A 22,312-nucleotide genomic window follows, 5' to 3' on the forward strand; every position below is an offset into this window, starting at 1 on the left:
GGAAATTAGGAGTGAAATCAGTCTCTACTAGAAATCTTTTTAAATGAAGATTTGGTTGTCTGCAGTTAAATTACATTAAGAAAAATATCCATTAAGCTTGCATTACAATTTTTCCAGATTTTCTGTGAATAAGATAACATCATCTGCAAATAATTAAGCTGACATCATCCGTCCATCCAGCTGACATCAAGCTAGCTGAAATGTTTAAGCTATTTTCTCTGTCTTTCTAAAAACAAAAATCATTATAATTGCTTTTGTTGGGGGGTATGGGGGTGTTACTCAGCTGACTCAGGGCGAAGGTAGGGGGCACTCTGGATAGGTCCCCAGTCTATTGCAGGGCTACACTGAAAGACAAACGAGCACTCTCACATTCACACCTATGGACAATTAAGAACTACCAAATAACCTCAGCATGTGTTTGGACTTTGGGAAGAAGCCACAATACTCGGAGAAAACCCACATATTCTCTGGAAGAACATCACAATGCAGAAAGATCCCAGGCCCAGGCTGGGAACGTGAATTAGGGATCTTCTAGCTGCGAGGTGACAATGTTAACCATCGAGATGTATTAACCCTATGTATTGGGAATAATTGTTTAGTAAATTCATTTGTGTTTTGTACTAGCCGCATACCCACATATCCACCCAGTCATAAGTGAACATACACAGACAGCATCTTACTTGTGTCCTCAGTTTAATCATGTCCGATTCAACTTGATTGTTTGACTCGTTCAGATCTTTGATTTCTTCATCCAGCTGTTTGATTTCTTCATCGTTTTCGATGCCTGAGACATAAAACATATTTAGTAGTACATTTCTTCTTTACATCAAAGAGTATCATTTGTTCTCCTTTTTTAATTCAACATCCCATCTCCTTTCAAAGTTATTAAGAACATTAAATCAGTTTCAGATTGAATATTTCATAAGATTTCATTGTTCTGTTTTCTGAACTCCAACCTTTGCTTGCTCTTTGCTTGATTGTCAGCATTTCCACACCACTCATCCTGGCCTTCTTCATGGCTGAGGTGGCACGAGGACAACCGGAGAGACTGCAATAAAATACACACATATCAACCAAATGTTGACTGTTCTGCAGTATAATGTTATCTAGCTGCTGCAAGTTTCCAATCTTTGCCTGACAATTGTCACGGAAATACAGCCACATCAATGACTGCACGATTTCAAAAATGGTTAGCAGGACAGGCAGCATGTAAAGTCAGGGGGGCAAAAATGACACAAGTGACTTTTCTGATATTTAGTCCTAAAATCTTATCTTTTAATGATTTGCTGCCACAGACTGTCTGCAAATATGAACATAGGGACTGTGATGTCACCTGTTGGTTTATGACTTACTGTTCTGAAGCCTAGAGTTTGGCATTTTTAGTCACCATCTTGGAATTTTGAAACTAGGCCTAACAAATGAGGGGTGGAATCGACTGAGAACTTAAGGACTCTATGCATGATGATACTGTAGTGACCTGTCAATCACAAGGTAGTCATGCCCTAAAACATTCTCATCTTTATTGTCTGCTTTACTCTGAAGAACATAACTTACAGATTGAACACCATACTCTATTGAAGCAACTGAGACCTGAAACTCTTCAGGAAAATGTTGACTGAGGTAACAAATCAAGTGAGAAGTAGGGTCATCTTGTCATAGACTTCTGTATAATCAGACTTCTTTTTGTAACCAGAGGTGTTGCCCCCTGCTGGCTGTTAGAAAGAATGCAGGCGTAGTTCACTTTCGTGCTGGCTTACCTTTTCAGACCCAGATGTTAAATCCATGTTTTATATAAAGTCTATGGTAGCTGATTAAGACACAGGCTCAGGATTAAGTTTTTTTTTAAAACTATCATTAAAGCAGAAAAGGCTCAGCCTACCTCCGATGAGTCAGGAAGCTCCCACTGACATGTCCTGAGCCATCACATCCTGGGGTCGGACAGGACATGCCATCTGTCTTCCCAGATTTCCAGACGAACTGCGGGCCGTTGACATAGCTGTCCTTCTGCCTCTTTGCCGCCAGGGGGCAGCCTGACGCACTGCGATGAGAGGCATACTTTCCTGTCACATGACCCTGTCCATCACAGCCGGGTACTGGACACCTGAGAGGATAAAGCGCAGAGGTCTTTGTCTGCTTTTTCAGGAAAAAACAACATCAACAACAATATCCCAAACTGTAGCGAACAAAGTCTGCTATCTGAGTACAAGAAATTTAAATGACATGATAACCACTCTGGCAGCCAGTTTGCACATCTTCGGGTTGTGCCGGCCTCAGTTGACATGGATACAATTTAACAGTTTGTGATGACAGCGAAGATGATAGCTTTTCAGACAACTACACACAGTATCTGTTCAGCTAACCGACCTGTCTTGTTGCTGTCACATCTGTGTGGCTGTAACAAGCAATTATTAACAACACTGATTAACCTCTTCTGTTTTTCTTGTTTGCTCTACAGAAAACCATTGCATTTCCTATTATCCCAGGGTGACATTAATGAAGTCACTTTATCCAACCATTAGTCAAAAATGTAAGTTCACTATGATGTAAGATCAAATAAAGCATCAAATCTTCACATTTTTTTAACCTGGAGCCATCAAATGTTTGGCATTTAAAATGTGTTAAAAGAAAGTATTTTCTCCTGATAAATTTGCCAAATAGTTTTTTCAGTTAGTTAAAATTGATAGATACATCTAAATCATAACAATACATTTTATTGGTGATTTATATAAAATTTGAGCAGATTTTGCACTATATTGTTATTGTACTGGTGTTTAGTTTATATTGCATTCACTCCAGGAGAGGAGAATAGGAAAAATGGTATAGCATCTGTTCTATTCCACTAGTTGTACTGCTTTTCTGTTTTATTTTTGCACATTTTTGCTGTACTTTTTATTTATTGATTTATTTTTTTTAATTATTTGATTAGGTGAATGCACTGACAGAACTGCTGCTTAATTTTTGAACACAAAGAGGTTGTACACTGCACAGTGATAATAAAGGAATTCAGTTCTATTTCACTTCAGGAATATTCAGCATCAGGCTCTTGCTGCTAGCCTTGTAATCACATCAGGTATAACCATATTATTTGTATGTGTTCAGTTATTTTGTAGTAAGTGAAACCATCACAGAAAAAATATATAGCTCCTTTTTTATTTACCTTAAGTAAATACTATTAACAGAATTACTGGATTTTATTTAGATCAATTCAGCAATTTGCAGCTGTTTTTGCCCAAAGTTATGTATAAATACGACATGAACACAACATCACTGAGGACTCTAGAAACAATTTAAAGAAAATACTGCATCAGAAATGTATGGTTCAGTAGCAACACCAAGCACAAATAATGTAACTTAATCACAGGCAACTAAATGTTGATTATGATGGATCATCTGTCTGCTGCAAGTGTTCAGTCTCTGCAAGTTGACTGTAATTGGAATTAACTGCAGCTAAGGCGGTGTGGAGAGAAGAAAATCAATCTAAAAACTGAAGATGATGGACTGATGCTTGGTGTATAGTGCAGCTTTGAGTTATTGGGCAAAAACTGTCCTTTTAAAAGTATCCACGGCACACTTTAGGGCTGTTTTTATGGAAGGAGGACGGGAGGGAGGGAGGACTCTGAGTCACCGTTCACCTCCTCACCTACATCCTCCTCCCCCTCTCTTCCGAGACCTCCAGGTCACAGCAGTGCAGCAAAGAGCAGGACAAACACCGCTCGCTCTGCAGATGACACTTCCTCAGCTTCCAGACGCTTGGCTCTGCCTCCTGCATCCCAAAACGCCCTTCGCAGTGACATTTGGGCTGATTAGAATGAGACGAGCGTCCGCAGAGCGCTCCCCAGCCGAGCTCAGGTTAAGCTTAATTATGATTCCACTGTTAATGATGATGGTGGATGGAACAGAGGTGGCAGCAACAGCTGGCTGCAGACTGACACCAGCTGAACTTTAGATTATTCACAAGGTCGTATTGGCTTAAAATTATGGCTGCGCTTTAACACAAATGTCAAACGCTCACTAGTGCTAACCTTTACTGGACTTGGCCTGCTGGGAGCAGGAGGTGAAGCGCAGGACTGACCACAGCTCTGCGCTAAAATATTCTTTGCTAAAGTTAGAAAGGTCAGCGTACACAGGCAGCATTCTAAGAGAGGGAAGACAGATGAATCTGTCATTAACGCGACAGTGCCTTCACTGTAGAGAGACCTAGACATGTTTTAACACATAAAAATACCTCAATTTAAATAATATTGTGTGTCTGAAAAGGTTTTTCATCAAGAAAAGGTTAACAAGCCACTGACACATTTTTCAAAGCACATTACTTCCCCTACCTAGGATCTATATTGTTCATTTCAAAAGTTTAAGTGCTAGAAACAATCTCTTGCTGCACATAAAAAAATCTAATTCCAGTAAGTGTGAATATTCCACATTACACATGCACATGGATCATGATTGTAACCAGTTGTGATTAGTTGTGTTTGAGTTTATATGTGTTAATCAGAGATTTAAAGTGAATCAGAAAAACTTTCTCTCCTCAGCCAGTGACAACCTTCTAGTGTCAAACTTTGCACTTAAGCCAATTTTACAATTTGATACTGATTGTTGATGTCACACTTTGGTTCAGAATTCCATTCAAAGCAATTCTTCAGTCAATAAGTATATGCAGGAGCACTATGTATTGGACTCCTGTCCTTTGATCTAGAATCTTAGCAGATAGGAATTCTTACAGTGACAAGCATCCACATGAGTTAACAAGAAAAGCACTCTGAGAGCGCAGTACCAAAGCTGTTCATTCACCCATATGACATTGTCAGAAATGCAGAATTTTTTTGTTTTAGAAACGCAGCATTTGTTTATTAGTTATTGATTATCAGAAATCATGGCAACATAGAATGTGTCCATCTAATATAGATGTACCCACAAACAAAATGACTTTGCGCTGAGTACAGGTGTGTGTTATGCATGTGTATGTTATGTATGGATACCGAATTGTGTGACCTAAATATGTAGCTGGTGGTGGGAAACACCCACACAATTTAATCAATTTTTCCTTGTATTATTTCTTATGGATAAGTCTCGATAATTCCGCAACGGTCGATCTGTAGTAGAATCGCAATCATGTGATTGTCAGCAGGCAGCTAATGTAGTGTTCACTTGTAGTCATAGTTACAGTGACGCTGCGCTGCAATGTCGTAATGATGCAGAAGTCTTTATCAAATCCGTGGATCCAGACTATAAGCCACATCACTGGCAAAATCTAATCAATTGGTCCTTTCTGACTTTCCCTGAAAATTCCATATAAATCTGTTAATCCGTTTTTGAGTAATGTTGCTAAGAGACAGACAAACCAGCGCCCATCATCACGTAACTCTTCTGCTTTCCTTGACGGAGTAATAAGAACAAGACATCTAAATGGAGGGAAGCTTTAACATATTATTTACCCAACCAGTACATATAAATATACAAAAACAGTTCAACCTGTTTTGTTAACTATATGTATTAATATGTATGCCTGTCTGTTCTATATGTTTTGTATTTCCAGTACTAACATGGGTCTTTGTTCATCTCAGCTGCAAAGGAGCTTATTTGAAACAGGCTGGTATTAGAGGCAGGTCTTTGTGTCTAATGCCCTCTGTTTGATAAGTAGAATTGCTCACATTTAAGTGTCATTTTGAGCTGTTCCTCCTTGCCTTGTTAAAGTTACTTTATTACCTTGTAATAAGAACATGGCTCTTTGCGTCACTATTTCAGTGGACAGAAACCTTTCATTACCATACAGAGAATTTATTGTGAAGTGGACATTATGTGACCTGACATCACAGGTACCAGCTGTTTATCCACTCTGTTTTTTCCCAGGCCCGTATTTGGAGGCTGGAGTTCTAGAAATGTATACTGCTTTCTTAAAAAATGCTGTAATTGTCATGCGATAAAATGTTTGTCTGCCAAAAACTGCCATCTACAGAAACATGAGTTGCTTGATAAAGAAGTATTAACCAGTTTTTATACATCTAAAGTCATAAAGAAATCATCTCTTTCCCAAATGCCGTTACATTAATGCATTCATGTACCAGCTCTCTGCCCTCTCTGCCCTACATTGTAACCAATCCAATCCTTTTTACCAGCTGAGGTACCTTTAAAGGTCCAATTTCTCTCATACAGTACAGTTGTCCATCTGCCAAAAAGCGATTTCAGCCCTTGCTTTGTGGTTGAAATGTTAATAGTGCATCAAAATGACTTGAGTTCCTTCACAAAGATTACATTGTAAAGATAATATCCTGCAGGATAATTGCAAAAGAGATTATTTCTTAATTTTAGATATTAAATTAATCCCTAAATCATGTTAATTACAGTCTAGTTTCCAAATACAAACAAAGATATTCGACATATCAAGCACACAGAGCCCAAACACTGGAAAACCTACTATAGCATTGCTATATACAATTATATTTTGTCCAGTTTTTGGTATGGTGCCGAGATGTAGCTCAAAGCAAGACCCAGAGCAGATTAGTAGCACATACTGATAGGCAGCACAAATAAAACATCACCGATATTTGGTAAAGCCAACCACACCCCTGGCTCATGTCAGACACCTGTGTCTTTTATTTACTACGGGTTTTTATTTGAAGAAATGCAGTATATGTCTAATGGTCATGTTTATGTTACGTATCTCTGTTCGGTTTTGTTGTGGTCATATGTCCATGTATAGTTCGTCCTGAATGACTTTCTGTTTTATGAGAGACACTAGAACCAGAGACGAGTTCCTTGTTCGTGTAAGCACACGGCACTTGGCAAATAAAGATTCTATTCAATTCATGTTCAAAGGATATGACTGTAATAATGTACTTCACTTCCACAAGGGATGGGACACTGGGAGAACAACTGTATTTAAGGAGAAGTGGTTGAAACTGAAGCAGGAAATGCTGAGATATTCTTACTTTTAGTCCTTCATATGCGTCGAGATCCAAAAACACCGGACCCTACAGTTCCCCACAACACAGTAATGTCTTTCATTAGTCTCGTCTTTCAAGCTCCATGCAGCCAGTCGGTAATTCAGGCCTTCTGAATAACACTGACGTTTTTTCTTATACTTTAAAATGTTCCTACAGAGCAACAAACTATATACAGCTGTAGGTTTAGTTTGTATGATGAGTGTAAAATGGCCGGATTACCCTTAAATTTATTTGTTATGAAAAAACATTATTTACCAAGTCTGAAGGTTTCAGGGGGCAAACACTCTGATATACTTTTTAGCTCTATAACTTAGGGTTGTGACTAATAATTATTAAATGTTTTTATGTTAATCATTAAATATCTGGTTTTGTCCAGCCATCAGTCCTCAATCCACAGACATTCAGATTTCCATTCACAAATTTCTTCTTTCTGTCATTTACTCTCACATGGTTGAATTTATTTCCTATGAAGTAATGATTAGTTCACTTAAAATACTGAAATGTGCCTTAAATTAGTGAAATTATATATTCAAATGAACACCTCGGCTAGCCTTTATTCCTCTCCACACCACAGACTGCTTGGCTTTAACTGGGTTACATTTTGATCTTGGACTCGACACCTCCCATCCTCTGCATTAAAGCCATAAATTATCTACAAGTCTTACTTGATTGGCTCCTGGTCGTCCTTGTCCTCTTTGCTGTGGAGGATTTTGATGCCACTTTTCTTGGCTCGTGGACATCCGGACAGACTGCAGGACAGAAGACAAATTTCACACAGATGAGTAGCGAAGTGCTGAATGTGTTTGTTGTAGGATGTTTTTGGCTGCAGACAGTTGCAGTGTGGATGGTTGTTACTGTACCTCCTGTGGGAGGCATAGTTTCCAGTGATGTGTCCAGATCCGTCACAGCCGGGGGTTGGACACCTGACGAACACACATGAGGATTAAACATCAAAACTTTGTCATCACGTGTAGTCACAACCGAATAGATGTTGATCAGTGCTTTTGGTCTTTTTGACCACAGGCTTGACCCTCACATGGAGTTGACTGCTAAGAACAACACACCAATGATAAGCTGACTTTGGAGACTTACTTGAGTTCTTGTGAGTTGGTCGTCATCATCGCACGGATGTTCTTGTCGGCCAGCTGACAGCTCGACAATCTGCAGAAGAAGAGATTAGAAGTTACTGTAATGCCACTAGCAATTGTACTTCATATAAATTCTGATGTTTATGATTTTCACAAAACAAAATGGGAATCTTTAAAACATTTTTGAGAATAAAATGTTACCTTCTTTATAGCAATGAAATGACCAGCATTATACAATAATTTGTCTGAAGAAAACGGCTCTGAGGTTGCTGAAACCAATAAAATAATGTGTAAGAGGAGGGAAATTTCAAACTTCATGGAGGAAAAGTCATAGGAATGTACAAAGAAGGACACACAAGCAGAGCAATGTTGTAAATGCAGTCCAATGCAGCGAAGAGTGTACAGACTTGTACAGAGGAGACTAAACATCAGCTTCACAAGCAGATGGCTCAACACGGGAGAACCAGCTCCTCAGGACAAGACTCAGCAGTTCACCTGTATCTGTATCTGATAGAAGACATTCTTTTGAGGACAGTAATGTCCACAATATGGACAGAGAGGACAGATGGTTTGAGAGAGGACTGAAAGAAGTCATCTATGTCAAACTGGAACAGCCACCCCAAACAGAGGAGAGGGTTTGTGTTGTGTAAACTGGTATGTCCCATCACCATGATTGCTGTTGTTGCTGATGGACCACCTGGTTTCACAACAATTCACACCTGGAGGTATGAGAGTAGTGGGTCGTTAAGGGGCCATTAGCCATGTGATCTGGAGTGACTATAAACTCTGTAACTCCTCATTAGTCAATTAAAATCTGGATGAAGGTGAAACGTCTTCAAGAACCTACAAGAGAAGTCCAGTTGATTTCTACTGAAGCTTCAACAATTACCATGATCTGGATGACTGAGAGTCTTCACAGACATCTCAAGACATTTGCAATGTAAATAAAATGCATTTTAAATGTATTACAGCGTTACAGTTGGTGAAATCAAACTAGCATTAAAAACAGAGCACTGGAACAAACAACAGCTGCACTGTGTCCCAGTACCCGTAGCTGCAGTTTGTACAATTATAGCTGTAATTGTGCAACTTTCCATCTTGACTCAAAATTGTTTTTTTTTGTGTCACAAAGTGGAGCATTTGCCTGGCAAACTCCATATGTCGGATTCACTTTCAGTTATTGAATTGATGACAGATTTTTTTTTTTTTAAATCTGATCAATCCAGTCACTTGCATTCTATTACTACCCTACTCTTTACCTTCAACGTCTTCTTAAAAATATACATCTGTCACTCATCATCAATCATTATTTTTAATTTTTTTTTATTTTACACGTGTGCAAAAGTTACAGGTTGATAGTGTGATGAGAGGTGAAAAAACTCCATGGAAAAAATGTGAACAGGAAACCGCAATGCACAGAAAAGACATGAATCCCATTTAGGGAACATAATGAAGCTTTTACATGCAGCTGTTTGAACCACTCAAATTTCACATAGACGTGTTTAGTATTGATAAACTCTGTTAATGATGGATCAAAGCCTCCAGTTTCAGTTTGACATTTCTAGTTTCTGCATTTACAGAGCCTTGGTGGAGGAACTGAATTAACCTAATCAATGAATCTCTGATGAAAATGATTTCTGCCAGCCGGAACAGTTAATACCAGTTTGTCCACCTGCTGTCCTTCAGCTCCTCAGAATCTGTTGTTGATCGACATGGAGTTGGTGTGAATGTTTGTGTAATACTGCAACCTCTTAAACCAGCGGAGAAACATCACAAATACAACAGTAAACTGTAAAGTGAGACACAGAACTTGTAAGGTTGTTGCTTTGAGCTCTTTTGTTTGTGTAGGAATTTATATTTACATTTAGGTATTTTTCTACTGTATTTCCTCCATTTAAATAGCTGCTGAAGGATCGCTTGAAGTAACATGAATTTTATTGAAGTTTTTCCAGCTTTGGGTGAAGATTCAGAGGCATCCTATGACCTGAGTGTGCTCGCTGACAGCTGTGCGATAGTGTCCTGCCTGCTGGATTCGGGGTGTGACTGGGTCTTACGTGATGAGCTCCTTCTTGCTCTCCTTGCAGGGCGGGTATTTGTGGTGTTTGGGGCTGGGCATGGTCACCTCGGCTGGGTAGCGCTGCTCGTCCAGCAGGTCCTGGAAGGGATCCAGCTCGTCGCTCTGGTGTAGGGACGAGAAATAAGCCGACTACAGCACGTTACTACAAGCTCATTGTTCACAAAGTTACACAAAGTGCAAGTTTGAGACAGAGATTAGAACTCAGGCTTGTGCAGGGAGTATATATCTTACTGTGCTGTTTAGTGCAGTGTTTTACTCATTTTTCTCATTTTCTTCAATGCCGGTGAAGTGAAACGCCTGCACTGGAGAGAGGCAAACTAGTTTTGTCCTCAATGGATCAGCTTCTGATTAAATTTCCCCAAACTCTAATGAGATGTACTGCACCTGTTCTCGCCAACGTCTGAGCATGCACTTTTGAGATAAATTAAGAAATTAGGTGTGTTTAACAACAATTTCAGAACCAGTTTCTAAATCATGTGTGTTCCTGTGTATGCCTGTGATGTGTGCTTCTGTGTTGCATGTTTTAATTAACACAGCATAATGACATCTTCACTAACATCCTCATTTTAGTATTGCTCTGTGTGCTTATTACCTGTTTAGATTAAGACTTTAATTTTAGATTTTAGACTTTAATTCCAATTTTAAGTGCAGACACCACAGATTGCCCAATTAAGTAAATGCATAAAGTAGTTTGACAATGAGAAAAGTTTTCTCTGTTTGCAGCAACACTTCAGCAAAATGATCACTAAACACTTTATGTGTATATTAGCAGGTTTTCAGCCTAATTAAAATGTATCAAAGTGTCTCAGGCACTGCTTTTGGCTTATGTGTTGTAGCAATAATGCATGAAGGCATGACTGATTTATTTTTAGCTTACATACAGTAAATTAAGTCCGATCTTGTCACTATCAACTGAGCACTTTATGTTTGTTCACTACAAGAGAAAAAGTAACTTATTAACAGTAATTTGGTAAAATTAACATGTTAAATACAATCTTAACCAAAAAGATTTTGAATAAATGTTGATGGCTGTTTAGTTTTTGCCGCAGAGATGATCAAATCCTCAGGAGCTTGATTCAGTATTTCACCAAATTCAGAAGTTTATAAGAATCACTATAAACTTCACCTCAACCTGGAGGACATGTGCCAAACTCAAGGCCCGCAGGTCATATCTGGCCTGTAATACAATTATATCTGGCCCATGAGATCATTTTACATTGATTTATTATTATTGTTATTAATGGCCCGACGACATGAAGCGCTGATAACACAAACTACAGATCCCATAATGCAGCGCAACAGCTGCCTTGCCGAATGATAGGTTACCTGGGAACATTTCCGCGCCATTTAAGTCAAGCGTCTGTTATTGTCTGCAACCCTATTGCAACGTCAAAGCTAGCCCTTAACAATGGCGAAAAGAAAAGTTGATACTGAAAACAGAGCCTTTCAAAGCGATGGGAGGCTGATGGGAGGCTCACAAAGCTCACACATAAGCACTTAACTGACATGCTGAAGTTGCTGCTGCTCAGGACATGATGCCTCCTGATGATGCATCAGGATACTGATGCACTTGTGCAGGCTAAAAGATGTCACGTTTCAGGAGCAAATACGAAGCAAGAACAAATCCTGTAAAATGCTGCTTTAAACATTGTTGCCCTAGGGGAAAAAAAAAACAGTTGCTAAATGAAAACTTGCCGTAGTAAATACTGTGAAATTCAGTGTTGGTCATCAGATTTACTACAAAAGTGTTTGGTTGAGTGGAATATTATTTCTAATGGATGCATACATGTTATGTATGTAGTTTTTTTAATGTATATTTTACATATACATTTTATACTTAAACAAGGCAGATGACAACTTTACTTTATTAACTGTCTGTATAAAATAGCTGCTACTTCAGATTTAAAGGTGTGCAGAGTTAATTTAGGTGTTCAAAATTACTTTGCAGATGTGGAAAACGGACTTCAAAAAATTTCTATATCTTGATAAGTTTGATTTTTTTTAAATTCCAGGACTATGCTTTTAAGTTACACATACCTGTGACTAAATATGATGTGCCATTGTAAAATCACTGTTATCAGTTGTAATGCACAATGCACACAAATAAATGTTAAACTGAGTCATAGTGTTGTTGAAATTGCATTTACTCTAATCTCTGGTTATTTCTAATATAATTTTTAAAAGGACAGTTCATTACATATAAAGATTTTTCTAATGTACTTGTTCTCCTTTGCAATAAAATGTCAGAAAAACTTAGACTTATTGTTACTTCTCTGTAATTATGCTATAAGTTTACTGGTCCGGCCCATTTGAGATCAAATTAGGCCGTATGCCTCTCCTGGACCAAAATGAGTTTGACACCCCTGCTGTAGGAACTGTTACAGATTCCTCTGCAAACAAAGATAGAACTAGGGCATCATGGGAAACTCCCACTGAAGAGACAGAAAGAAATAAGTAGAAACCCTCCTCACATGGGCTATAAACACCATCTTTATCTGCACGTAAAATATATTAAGCTCGTTCAAGTATGTGCAATAAAGGTAATAATTCTGACAGAACTTTCTGCTCCCCATCCATCATCACACACCACTACAGTATAACAGAACACACTACAGTATACTACATTATAACAGTACAAATTTTGATATATTTTGGATATATGGGAGACACTTTTGCACTTGTTACAAATTTTTTCTATGACAGTATTACAATGCTCAAACGCTATCTTGCTATTATAACTGTGCTAATATGACAATAAAGTATTGAATTGAATTGAACATTGATTCTTACAGTTGGATAAAATAATGTGTGAGCATATCTCTACATTTAGGTCCTAAAACATGCATTTTGGGCCTAAAATAAGAATTCCACAGTTTTTATAGATCATTTTATTTTATGTTGTGTTAGTAAATGCCCAAAAAAGACTTCTGTTATGCAAAATGGTTTTCTTCTCATTCTAAATGAAGCCCTCTGTACAACTTTTAGACGCAAGTTTTATAAAACATTCGATCCTTTTTTTAATTAATCTATGACTGAAGAAATGTGAATGAGTAGAGTGGGCATTAAGAGATCCACAGAGGGACAATATATATACATTTAAGACAGGTGAAATGTGCTTTATAGTATTAATTATTCAGCTAAATGCTAATTGTATCTCATTCTTCTTTAAAGTCACTGGTAAGGTTTTCAAAAACATAATTTCTTTTATGCTTCAAAACCCAAACTATGGACCAAACAAGGACACATTTTCCCCTTCTCTTTATCTCAGTGTATATCTGTCGGTTTTTAATGCATAACTAAAAGTGAGGTGGAACTTCTACTTTTTTTTTCCAGCACATTTGATCATATGGAGAACAGAGTGAATTTTTAGGCCAAGTCAACAACTTTAACTCTCTGTTCATGTTCCTCAGTCCATTCTGAATAGTTTTTGCTGTGTGGCAGGGAGCTTTATCTGGCTGACAGAGACCACTGGCTTCAGGAGAAACTGCTGCCAAGAAGGAATGTATGTGGTCTACAATAACGTTTAAGCAGGTGCTACATACGAGAGTAACATCCTCATAAATGTAGGACTAAAAGTTTCTCAGGAGATCATTGCCCACACTGCCTCCACCAGCTCGCTTTCTTCCCAAAGTGGATCCCACTGTCATCTCTCCCCCAGGTAGACACACCCGATTGGCCACACAATGCAATAGAAAACATGATTCATCAGACCAGGACACCTTCCTCCATTGATCCATGGTCCAGTTCTGATGCTCACAGGCTCACTGTAGGTGTTTTCGTGGTGAACAGGCATCAGCATGGGCACTTTGATAGGGCTGCAGCTTTGCAGCCTCATATGCAGCGAGTTGGGATGAACATAGTGTGTTCTGACACCTTTCTGTTGGAGCAGTTTTAAGGTTTTGGAGCAGTCTGTGCTAGAGTAGCTCTTCACTGGAATCCGACCACATGATGAACCTTCCCTCTAATCAAATAGGCCTTACACACTCATGACTTTGTCACTGGTTCACTGGTTGTCTGTCCTTGGATGACTTATGGTGTTAATCCCTACATACAGGGAACGCCACACAAACCCTGCTGCCACCATGTTCTCATCCAGTTGTCTGTAGCCATCATAATTCAGTGCTTGTTAAAGTCTCTCAGATCCTCATGCTGCCTATTTTTCCTCCCTCAAACACATCAAGTTGAACTGACTGTTGACTTGCTGCCTAACATAATCTCTCCCTTGACAGGTGTAATTCTAACAAGATGATCAATATCATTCGCTTCAGTGCTTTTAATGCTGTGGCTGATTGGTGTTTATCTTGTGTTTGATGGTAAGTGTATGGCAGGGACATATGTGCATTGGTTGAAAGCTGATTTCCAGATAAACATTGTCCCGCCTTTAGTGTAACAATCCGTACGCAAAGATGATCATTTCAAATAAGCTATTAGTTTCCCTCCATGTAGCATCTGTAAAATGCCTCCAGTGTGCCCAGCACTGGGTGATTCTTCACGGGTGAAATGTAGCAGCACCAGTTAACCACTCCAAACTCTTTCTGCAGCAGTTGGACTTTGTGAACAAAAAGCTTTTGTGGCTAAGAGCACTGCAGTCTGCTCTGCAGTCCACACATCACACCTCCTCAGTCGGGAGCAGAAATCGTTCAGGACTGTCTGGAGAAAATCCCATCAGCCGCCGAGCTCCAGGCTCCGGCCTCCTCTGCAATGTCGTGCTTCATTAACAAACGCAATTACTCTCCTGATTAAAACCTTTCACTTCAGTGCTCTAAATCCAACGAGGCAAATGTAGCAATTTGCTGCATGGATTGCTCTGTGTGATATCAGATCTGTGAGGATTTAAAGCGTGCAGATGATCTATCATGTTTTACTTATGTATTAGCGCTGTAATTCAGTATTTTAATGCACCGTGCTCGAGCTCCTGAAGCATTCATTTAAACAGCCGTGGAGTCGATGCAGTGCTTCTACTGTCCACATGGGAGCACACTGAGCCCACTGGAGAGCCTGTCTGCATCCACCCTGTCATCCAGGGTTATTATCCAACTGCATGCTGAAATTTTGGACTAACATTAAAGATGAAAATAAAAATTCTTCCTTTACTCCTACTCATAAACTTGGGGGGGAAAAAACATTTATTAAACTTATATTGTCTCTTAAAGTTTGTTCAGATAAATCCTAGTTTATTGTTGTGGTGCACAGACTGTTTGGAGGGGTTGCATCAAGTGTGAGTGGCTTTGATGAATAGCAGAAACAATATTTATAATTCAGAATAAGGTAGTTTTCACCTGCTATTTTCATTTGATGTGAACATTTAAGAGTGTTTCAGAACTTTGTGTTTTCTTCCTCAAGGCTTTTGCATTTTTCAGGGGTGCAAAGAATAAAAATAAAGCTGATTGATTTATTTTCTTTGATGTAGTATTGTATTATTTATCTGATGTATCTTGTCTAACAGCAGCAGAACCTCTTTCCTGGTCCAATATTAGCCAATATTATATAATAAATCTTATGCTATTTGCCACTGGAGATATGACAGATTTCATACAAAGTTTAAATCACATTTGTCTTTGCAGAAAAACATCACTGAGGTAATGAGGTAATAATTGTAGAGTAAGGGTTTGTTTCTGAATGAATGTTCCTGCTCAGAGCACATGTGATTAATCATGTGATCACCTGGGAGCTGCTCCTTCAAGTTCACTCATGCACTTCACTGTCTGTAGGAGTAAATCTCTTGGTAAATGTGTCTTAACAAAGGACACAGTGACACAACATTTCTTCTTTTCTATCAAAAAGCCAATCAACCAACATCTTCTTAAAGGTCTTTCCCTTTTATTCATCAGGGTGCAGTGGTGAAGTATTTCTGTTTGGTGGCTCCAGGGTGAGGAATAACAACACAAACCCTGTTTTGATGTACAATTTTGGCAAGCACCATCATTCTGTGCCATTTTGATGCCTTGGGTTGGTGGAGTCGTACATGCACACACACTAAACCCTTCCAAACTCGCAAAATTTCCTCTTACATATGTAAAGTGATGCAAAAATTATGCGCACCACCAGCAACCGGCAGTACGCCCTCGCAAAATAAGTCCACAACTTCTCCACGGTGCTTTTCTGCTATGCACCAGAGAACAAGCATCCCTTTAAAAAGCTTATAAACCCTAATCATCTCTTAATCTATGCGTGCACCCATAATATAAACTCTGGGTTCCTTAAGTCTCTCAATTTCATGCTTCAAATTATTCTTACTTTGCATGATTAGGGGACAGGCTGCCTAAAGATATCTTAAATCAAGTGGTTAAAGCCCTTAATCATAACTGTAAGGGCAGCGTGTGCAGTATGAGCAACATTTAGAGTTTGTGTGTGGCCGAAAAATAATTCAATTTTTACCCCTTCCTGTTTCTCATTCAATGCACTTGATGCTTTATTCTTCAAATTAAAAATGTGAGGTTTGAATCAAACATGTTAAAGTATAGAAATTATTCCCACAAATCCATTAATCTGTGTCAGAGTAAATATTAATCAGCATCCTGCTGTGATACTTTGAATAGAAACTCCCTGCTGCAGACTGAACCTCCTTTAAATATGAGTCGTGTGAACAGTAGGCTTGGAAATAATTTGCTGCAGTGATAAATACTCTAAACTGTAGTCTTTTGTGGTCTCTCTGTAAATGTTAAAATGTACTTTCAAACTGTACTTTGTGTACATTGTGAACTCTCCTTGTAGATGCTGCAACCTCAGCCTTTCTAAAATGCACACAGAAATGTTTAACTTTGAGTTTTAGAACTCAACAATGCCTCTGCAAATTCATTTCACATTCACATTCTTTTATTTATCATGTGAATAGTATGACATTTCCACAAAAAATTATCTGAAAAATGAGGAAGTGCAAACCATCAAACGGTGTTCTCCGTTGTAATTTGTAAAATTCAAATTGTAAAGTTTGTCTTTGACCTTTATAACTTAAAAGTGTATAAAAAGTATTTTCATTTTTCTGCAAGCTCCTTCACAACTGAAACATAATCCAGCAGTCAACTTCATGAGATTTAACACAGACAATTTTTAAATGTAAAATCTTCTGGTTCTCCAAATTCTGTAGTGTTTTGTTCACAATAAAGTGGGTAAATAGTGGATTTATTGTTTATATATGTACTGTATATATTATTGATGAATATGTAGTCATGGTAACATCCAACTGATCAGGAGAAAAAGTTAAAATATGTGGTGCTTTTGATGAAAGTAAACCATAGTTTGTGGTTTAATTCCACTGTAAATTTAATAAATAAAATTCTCCAACATTGGCTTAATTTCAACTGAACTATGAACTGTTTTAGCCTCACCCTTTTTAAACCAATGAGATTAAACTGCTGATGCTAAGCTCAGTAAACTGTGTTAGATGTGTTGAATGTGAACTCTGAAAGGTGACGTAGACCTTCCCGTTACCTCTTTGTGGTCCTGCTCGTCTCCCAGCCGTTTGATCTTGGTGTAGTCGACGGGCAGGTCCCAGCAGTCGGTGTCACTCAGCTGGTAACAGCGGCTGCTGAGCAGTGCCTGCCGCTGGGGCGACATCGGCTGCAGGGGGGTCAACACTGTCCCGCTGCCCTCCGGACCACCAGGCTGACCGGCCACATCCACCGCACCGCTGTCGTCCAGATCGCCAACTGGACTCTGATGAGCAAATAACACCAGCAAGCAGATAATCAGACACTTTGTAAGGGAAACGCCAAACATAGCCAGACTTCAAAGCATAAATAAAGGTGCTGCAATTATCAGACAAATCTTTGCAGTTAGGATTTTTCATGTTTGAAGTTTGACCTGCTGTAGTTGGGCTGTTGGGGCAATGTCACAATGCCCCCAGTGTTACCATCACTCATACAATGGATGGGACAAAACAATGAAAATCTGACCTAAGGTGAGCCAAAGCAGAAATATCCTTGAACTGTAACTTCTTACTTTGTGATTATTGATGTGAGCGGTGATTTAAAAGTTCTGAGACTGTTAATGGTGTGCATCACTATAACATGCGTGCAGAATGTCCGAGCAGTAACTGTCACCAGTCAGGAAATCATGTGGAATGATGCTGTCAACAGCGGAAACTGTGATATAAATGTTTTTGTGACTTGTATGTGCACATTTGGGAAAGCAAAAAATGTTATTTTGTGTCAGTCAGCAGCTGTGATCATTCAATATTCATGTCAACAATCATCACTGGTGATGAGAAAAATGGTCTATAGCTACCATCAAGGGAAGAAACAACAGTTTCCAAAACCAGAGACAGTGTGTCAGGTCAGGATGTGTTCATTGTTTGCAACATTAACGGGATACACCGGGAATTAGTTCCCTGTTGTCCCCCGCACAGTACATGCAGAACATTTGGAGCAAGACACCTAAACTGTGGTTTGATGGCATGTGGCTCCTTCAATAAACTGTGACCCCAGTCACGGTTTGGGGATTACGCAAATTTTGGCCACAACAACACAATCATTCCTCCTGACCCGTCCTACTCACTAGGGTCCCTGTGTGACTTTATCCTCTTCAATGACTGCTGCAGAAGCACTGGGAGCAAAGCATCACTCTAAACTTTGACTAGTTCAATAAGGATAGCAGTCAGATTTGAAACAAGTACGGTTTTAAATGTGGATATCCACTGTGTCTTCCATAACATTCTTATAATTTCCCTAAATATAGACTCTTCCTTCAAGATCGTATTTAGGGATGTTGCCATTGGTGACCATAAATCGGAGCAGATCACCACGATGTGTGGAGTTCCCGAAGGTTTTAATTTTGAGCTGCTGCGATTCAACCGTCAAATCAAACGTGATGATACCACTGCTCATCACAGCTTCACAGAACACACTTAGATCTACTGTGAATAACGTCACACTGACTTACTTTGTCAATAATTTAAGCAAGTAAATAGCTTGATGCAATTAAATGTCCTTCAATTAAATAAGGACAAGATGGAATTCATTGCAGTTGGCAACACAAAGGGAACAGTGAAAGCTACCGCGTAGCTTGATTCCAGAGTTATAAAGACAATAAACAAAGTTAGAAACTTCTTAATTTACTCTGCTCTGAGCTTCAGCAAAAAAGTCAAGGCAGTAACATAATCAGCATTTCATTACCTTCAACAAATAAAAAGAATTAGAGGTCTCATGTCCAAACTAGATCTGGAGAAACTGGTTCATGTCTTCATCTCCAGCAGGGTGAATTATACTAACAGTCTCAAGTTCCAAAAAACTCTGTTGGAGAAAACTTTAGCTCATTCAGTACACTGCTGCCAGATTTCAACAAGAATCAGGAGAACTGGGCACATTAGTGCTGTTTATAAATCTTTTCACTGGCTTCCATTTCCCTGCAGACTCTAAAGTGCAACGGCTGGCTTGTAATTCGTACAATAATCTCTGGCCAAAATACACAAAATACAGAATATAAACCCAGTAGGGCTGTTAGACCTTTAGGATGGAGTTGACTGCTTGAACCAAAGTTCAGATGCAAACTATTCGACGCTTCTGCACTCAGATGGAAACAACTTCCTGCCGTTCTCAAATATGCCTCGACTCACTGTGCCACATTATTATTAAAAACTCTGCTCTTCTCTTGTGCCTTTGATTGATTGGTTTCTCTATGATGTCTTATAACTTGCACTGTAACTGTCCCATAACGGTTATTTATTTTACTTTCATTTAATGTATTTTTTTACTTTATCATATTTACTATACCTCATTTTATTCCATCTTATCTGATTTTATTCTGCTTTTTATTGATTTTGTTCAGGAATCTCCTTCAAATGCTTTTCTTTGCCCCTCCGTGTTTGAAATAAAGCCGCCTTGTTGTAATATTTATTTCCTCCTCCTGCCGTTGTGCATGAATGTGATGTATGAAGGTGGGCGTCCCATTTCTGCGTGCACCGCCTCAGATTACCTGTGTCAGCAGGTCCTGGGGTTTCCCTCCCAGAGCGTGCGGGAGCTCCCGGCACCTTGTCGACAGGTTAAGGATGGCCGTGGCTGCCATGTGGGCCGCCTCCATGTCGTGGGTGTAGTCGAAGCTGCTCTTACTGCAGGTGCTGCTGGCGCTGCTCCCTCCTCCTCCTCCCCCTCCTCCCCCTCCTCCCCCACCTCCTCCTCCTCCACAGCTCAGGCTGCTGCTGCTGCTGGGAGCGTAGCTGCTGGTCGTACTGCTGGCCGGGCTGGACGTCTTACAGTAGCGCTTAGCTGCAGGGATGCGCACACGTATGGAAGGATTTGTTAGACTGACGCTGGCGCTTGGCCAAAATTTGCAGCAGATGGGTCTAAAATTACACAAAAAAGGCATTTAAAAATAGGCAAGAAATAGACAGACTGATGGAGGGAAGGAGAGGGAGATTTAAAAGCTGAAGATTTGGTCAAAACCAATGATTTGACCAGAGCAAGAATTCACAAAAAGTAAGACAAGCTCAGTAGATGAGATTGACACAGCTGTGCAAGGTTTTTTTTGTTGTTTTTTTTTTATACATGAAGTTACCTGCCCCTAGAAAGCCTTCCTTCAGCTTTCATTTTAGCTGAAAATGCTGTTGACAAAAGAGCAAAATGTGTTTGGTCAATCCCTGATGATATAATACATATAAGTGAGGTTAGTGAACAGTCACCAGTGCACCAATACTCCAAACACATGCAGTGTTTTCTTCATTTTTTTGCTAAAAACTACCCTGGCCAGCTGTCCCAGGATATTACTGACCCTTTTTAAAATGAAGCTTCACGCTGAAACTACTTACTTACATTACTACAGTAGAAAGAAATGAGCTTGAGACTGAGACTTACAGACAAGTATTTTGAGATACTCTATTGCATCAGTTGGTTTTGGTCTTTATAAAATTTCTGTCTAGCTTTATCGTTTAAGCGAAGGGACAGAGAGAGATACACGATAGGAGAGGCAGCTGTATGGACAAAGCTAAGGAAAAACATAGCAATCGCTGGTGTGATGGTGAATCGGGGCTCGGCAGGCTGGAGTGATGCTGATGGAGGGAAGGATGGCAGAGAGGAGGGAGGGAGTCGTGACGGAGGGGAGCGCAGACACCTCGTCTAAAAACCTCCCTCCTGCCTGCGTCTCACTAATGGCTCCCAGCCAAAGAAACAGGGCTCGCCTCCATTATCTCTCTCCTGTTTCACAATCCCTCCATCTGCACCTCCTCCCTCCCTCCATCCCTCCATCCTTTGCTCAGAGGAGGCAGGCTCTTAGCTTGGCATTTCCATAACTCTGCTCTGCTTTCACTCCAGCCATGTGGAGAGGCAGAAAACACCAGTGTTTTCAGTGCTCTAACAAAGAGAATACACAGCACATGTGTGTGTCTGTGTGTGTGCGTTACACTGCTTTTATCATCAAGTACAAAATGTTCTCCCCAGAATAGGAAAATGAATAGAACTCCCTCATAGTGGGATCATCTTGCAGGTTTTATTGCCTTCAACAAGACAAAGAACTGACAGCAGCTCAGCTTCTGTCCACATGTTGTTATGCTGATTTTAAATTTACCTGTGAGAGAAATTTGGAATAGAAACATCACAAATTCAAATAAATATTTCTGATGGTAGCCAGAGGTGGACAATTTTGCACATCAGTATACCCAAAAGAATGGACTACAGACTGAATGAAACATATTTTGCTGATAAATAACAACATTGCGGGGTCTGCCTTTCCATTATAATTTTTGTTACGCTTATTATAACTTATTCACCACCAACTGCGGCATGTTTCTCATCAGCAAGAAGCCAAGAAAAGAAGCAAAAATGTCACTAGACCCTGTTCAAACTAGAAAGACAAATAAATGGCAGAAATAAATCATAACCTATGGTCACAGTGAGTGTAGGATTTCAGATATGAATCTACAGTGATGAGTGTTCATTTTTCTTACCATCATATCCCTTCGGGGAGGTGTCTCGCCCGTGATGGGACTTGGTTGTCGGGCCTCTTTTTCCGTAGCCTCCATGTTGACTGTCGTAGCTGCCGTAGTCGTAACTGGTCTTTGAGTATTTTTCCAGCTCCTTAGCCAAGTTGGACCGAGGTGTGCTGGTGGGAACGTTGTTTTTGTAGCCATACTGAGGAATCTCCAGCTGCTTGACGAAACACATCGGCCTGAAAGGAAACCAGAAAGATGGGATTGTATGTGGGGACTTTACAGCCCCATTCAGCATCCCTGATTTAAGTAACAAACTATTTGTTTGCAGTATGTTGGAAATTGGAAG

At 39.6% G+C, this 22,312-nt stretch overlaps 1 protein-coding gene across 5 annotated transcripts in view; it reads right to left on the minus strand.

Annotated features, from left to right (window-relative positions):
* myt1la (myelin transcription factor 1-like, a) overlaps nt 1-22,312 on the minus strand; it is a 93,282-nt gene that overhangs the window by 10,418 nt on the left and 60,552 nt on the right. For 3 of the 5 annotated variants that reach the window (XM_022196346.2, XM_022196321.2, XM_022196305.2), the window contains exons 13-22: nt 21,982-22,202; nt 20,019-20,308; nt 17,538-17,762; nt 10,084-10,235; nt 8,034-8,102; nt 7,802-7,864; nt 7,607-7,690; nt 1,880-2,101; nt 957-1,048; nt 681-784 (exon numbers count right to left, since the gene is read on the minus strand). In XM_022196346.2, the coding sequence (XP_022052038.2) occupies nt 681-784; nt 957-1,048; nt 1,880-2,101; nt 7,607-7,690; nt 7,802-7,864; nt 8,034-8,102; nt 10,084-10,235; nt 17,538-17,762; nt 20,019-20,308; nt 21,982-22,202 (1,522 nt within the window). The remainder of the gene's footprint in view (nt 1-680; nt 785-956; nt 1,049-1,879; nt 2,102-7,606; nt 7,691-7,801; nt 7,865-8,033; nt 8,103-10,083; nt 10,236-17,537; nt 17,763-20,018; nt 20,309-21,981; nt 22,203-22,312) is intronic. The other 2 variants (XM_022196338.2, XM_022196329.2) reach the window with 1 other exon arrangement.

Source organism: Acanthochromis polyacanthus, chromosome 16 (assembly GCF_021347895.1).
Source record: "Acanthochromis polyacanthus isolate Apoly-LR-REF ecotype Palm Island chromosome 16, KAUST_Apoly_ChrSc, whole genome shotgun sequence".
In the NCBI taxonomy this organism is placed as follows: Eukaryota; Metazoa; Chordata; class Actinopteri; family Pomacentridae; genus Acanthochromis; species Acanthochromis polyacanthus.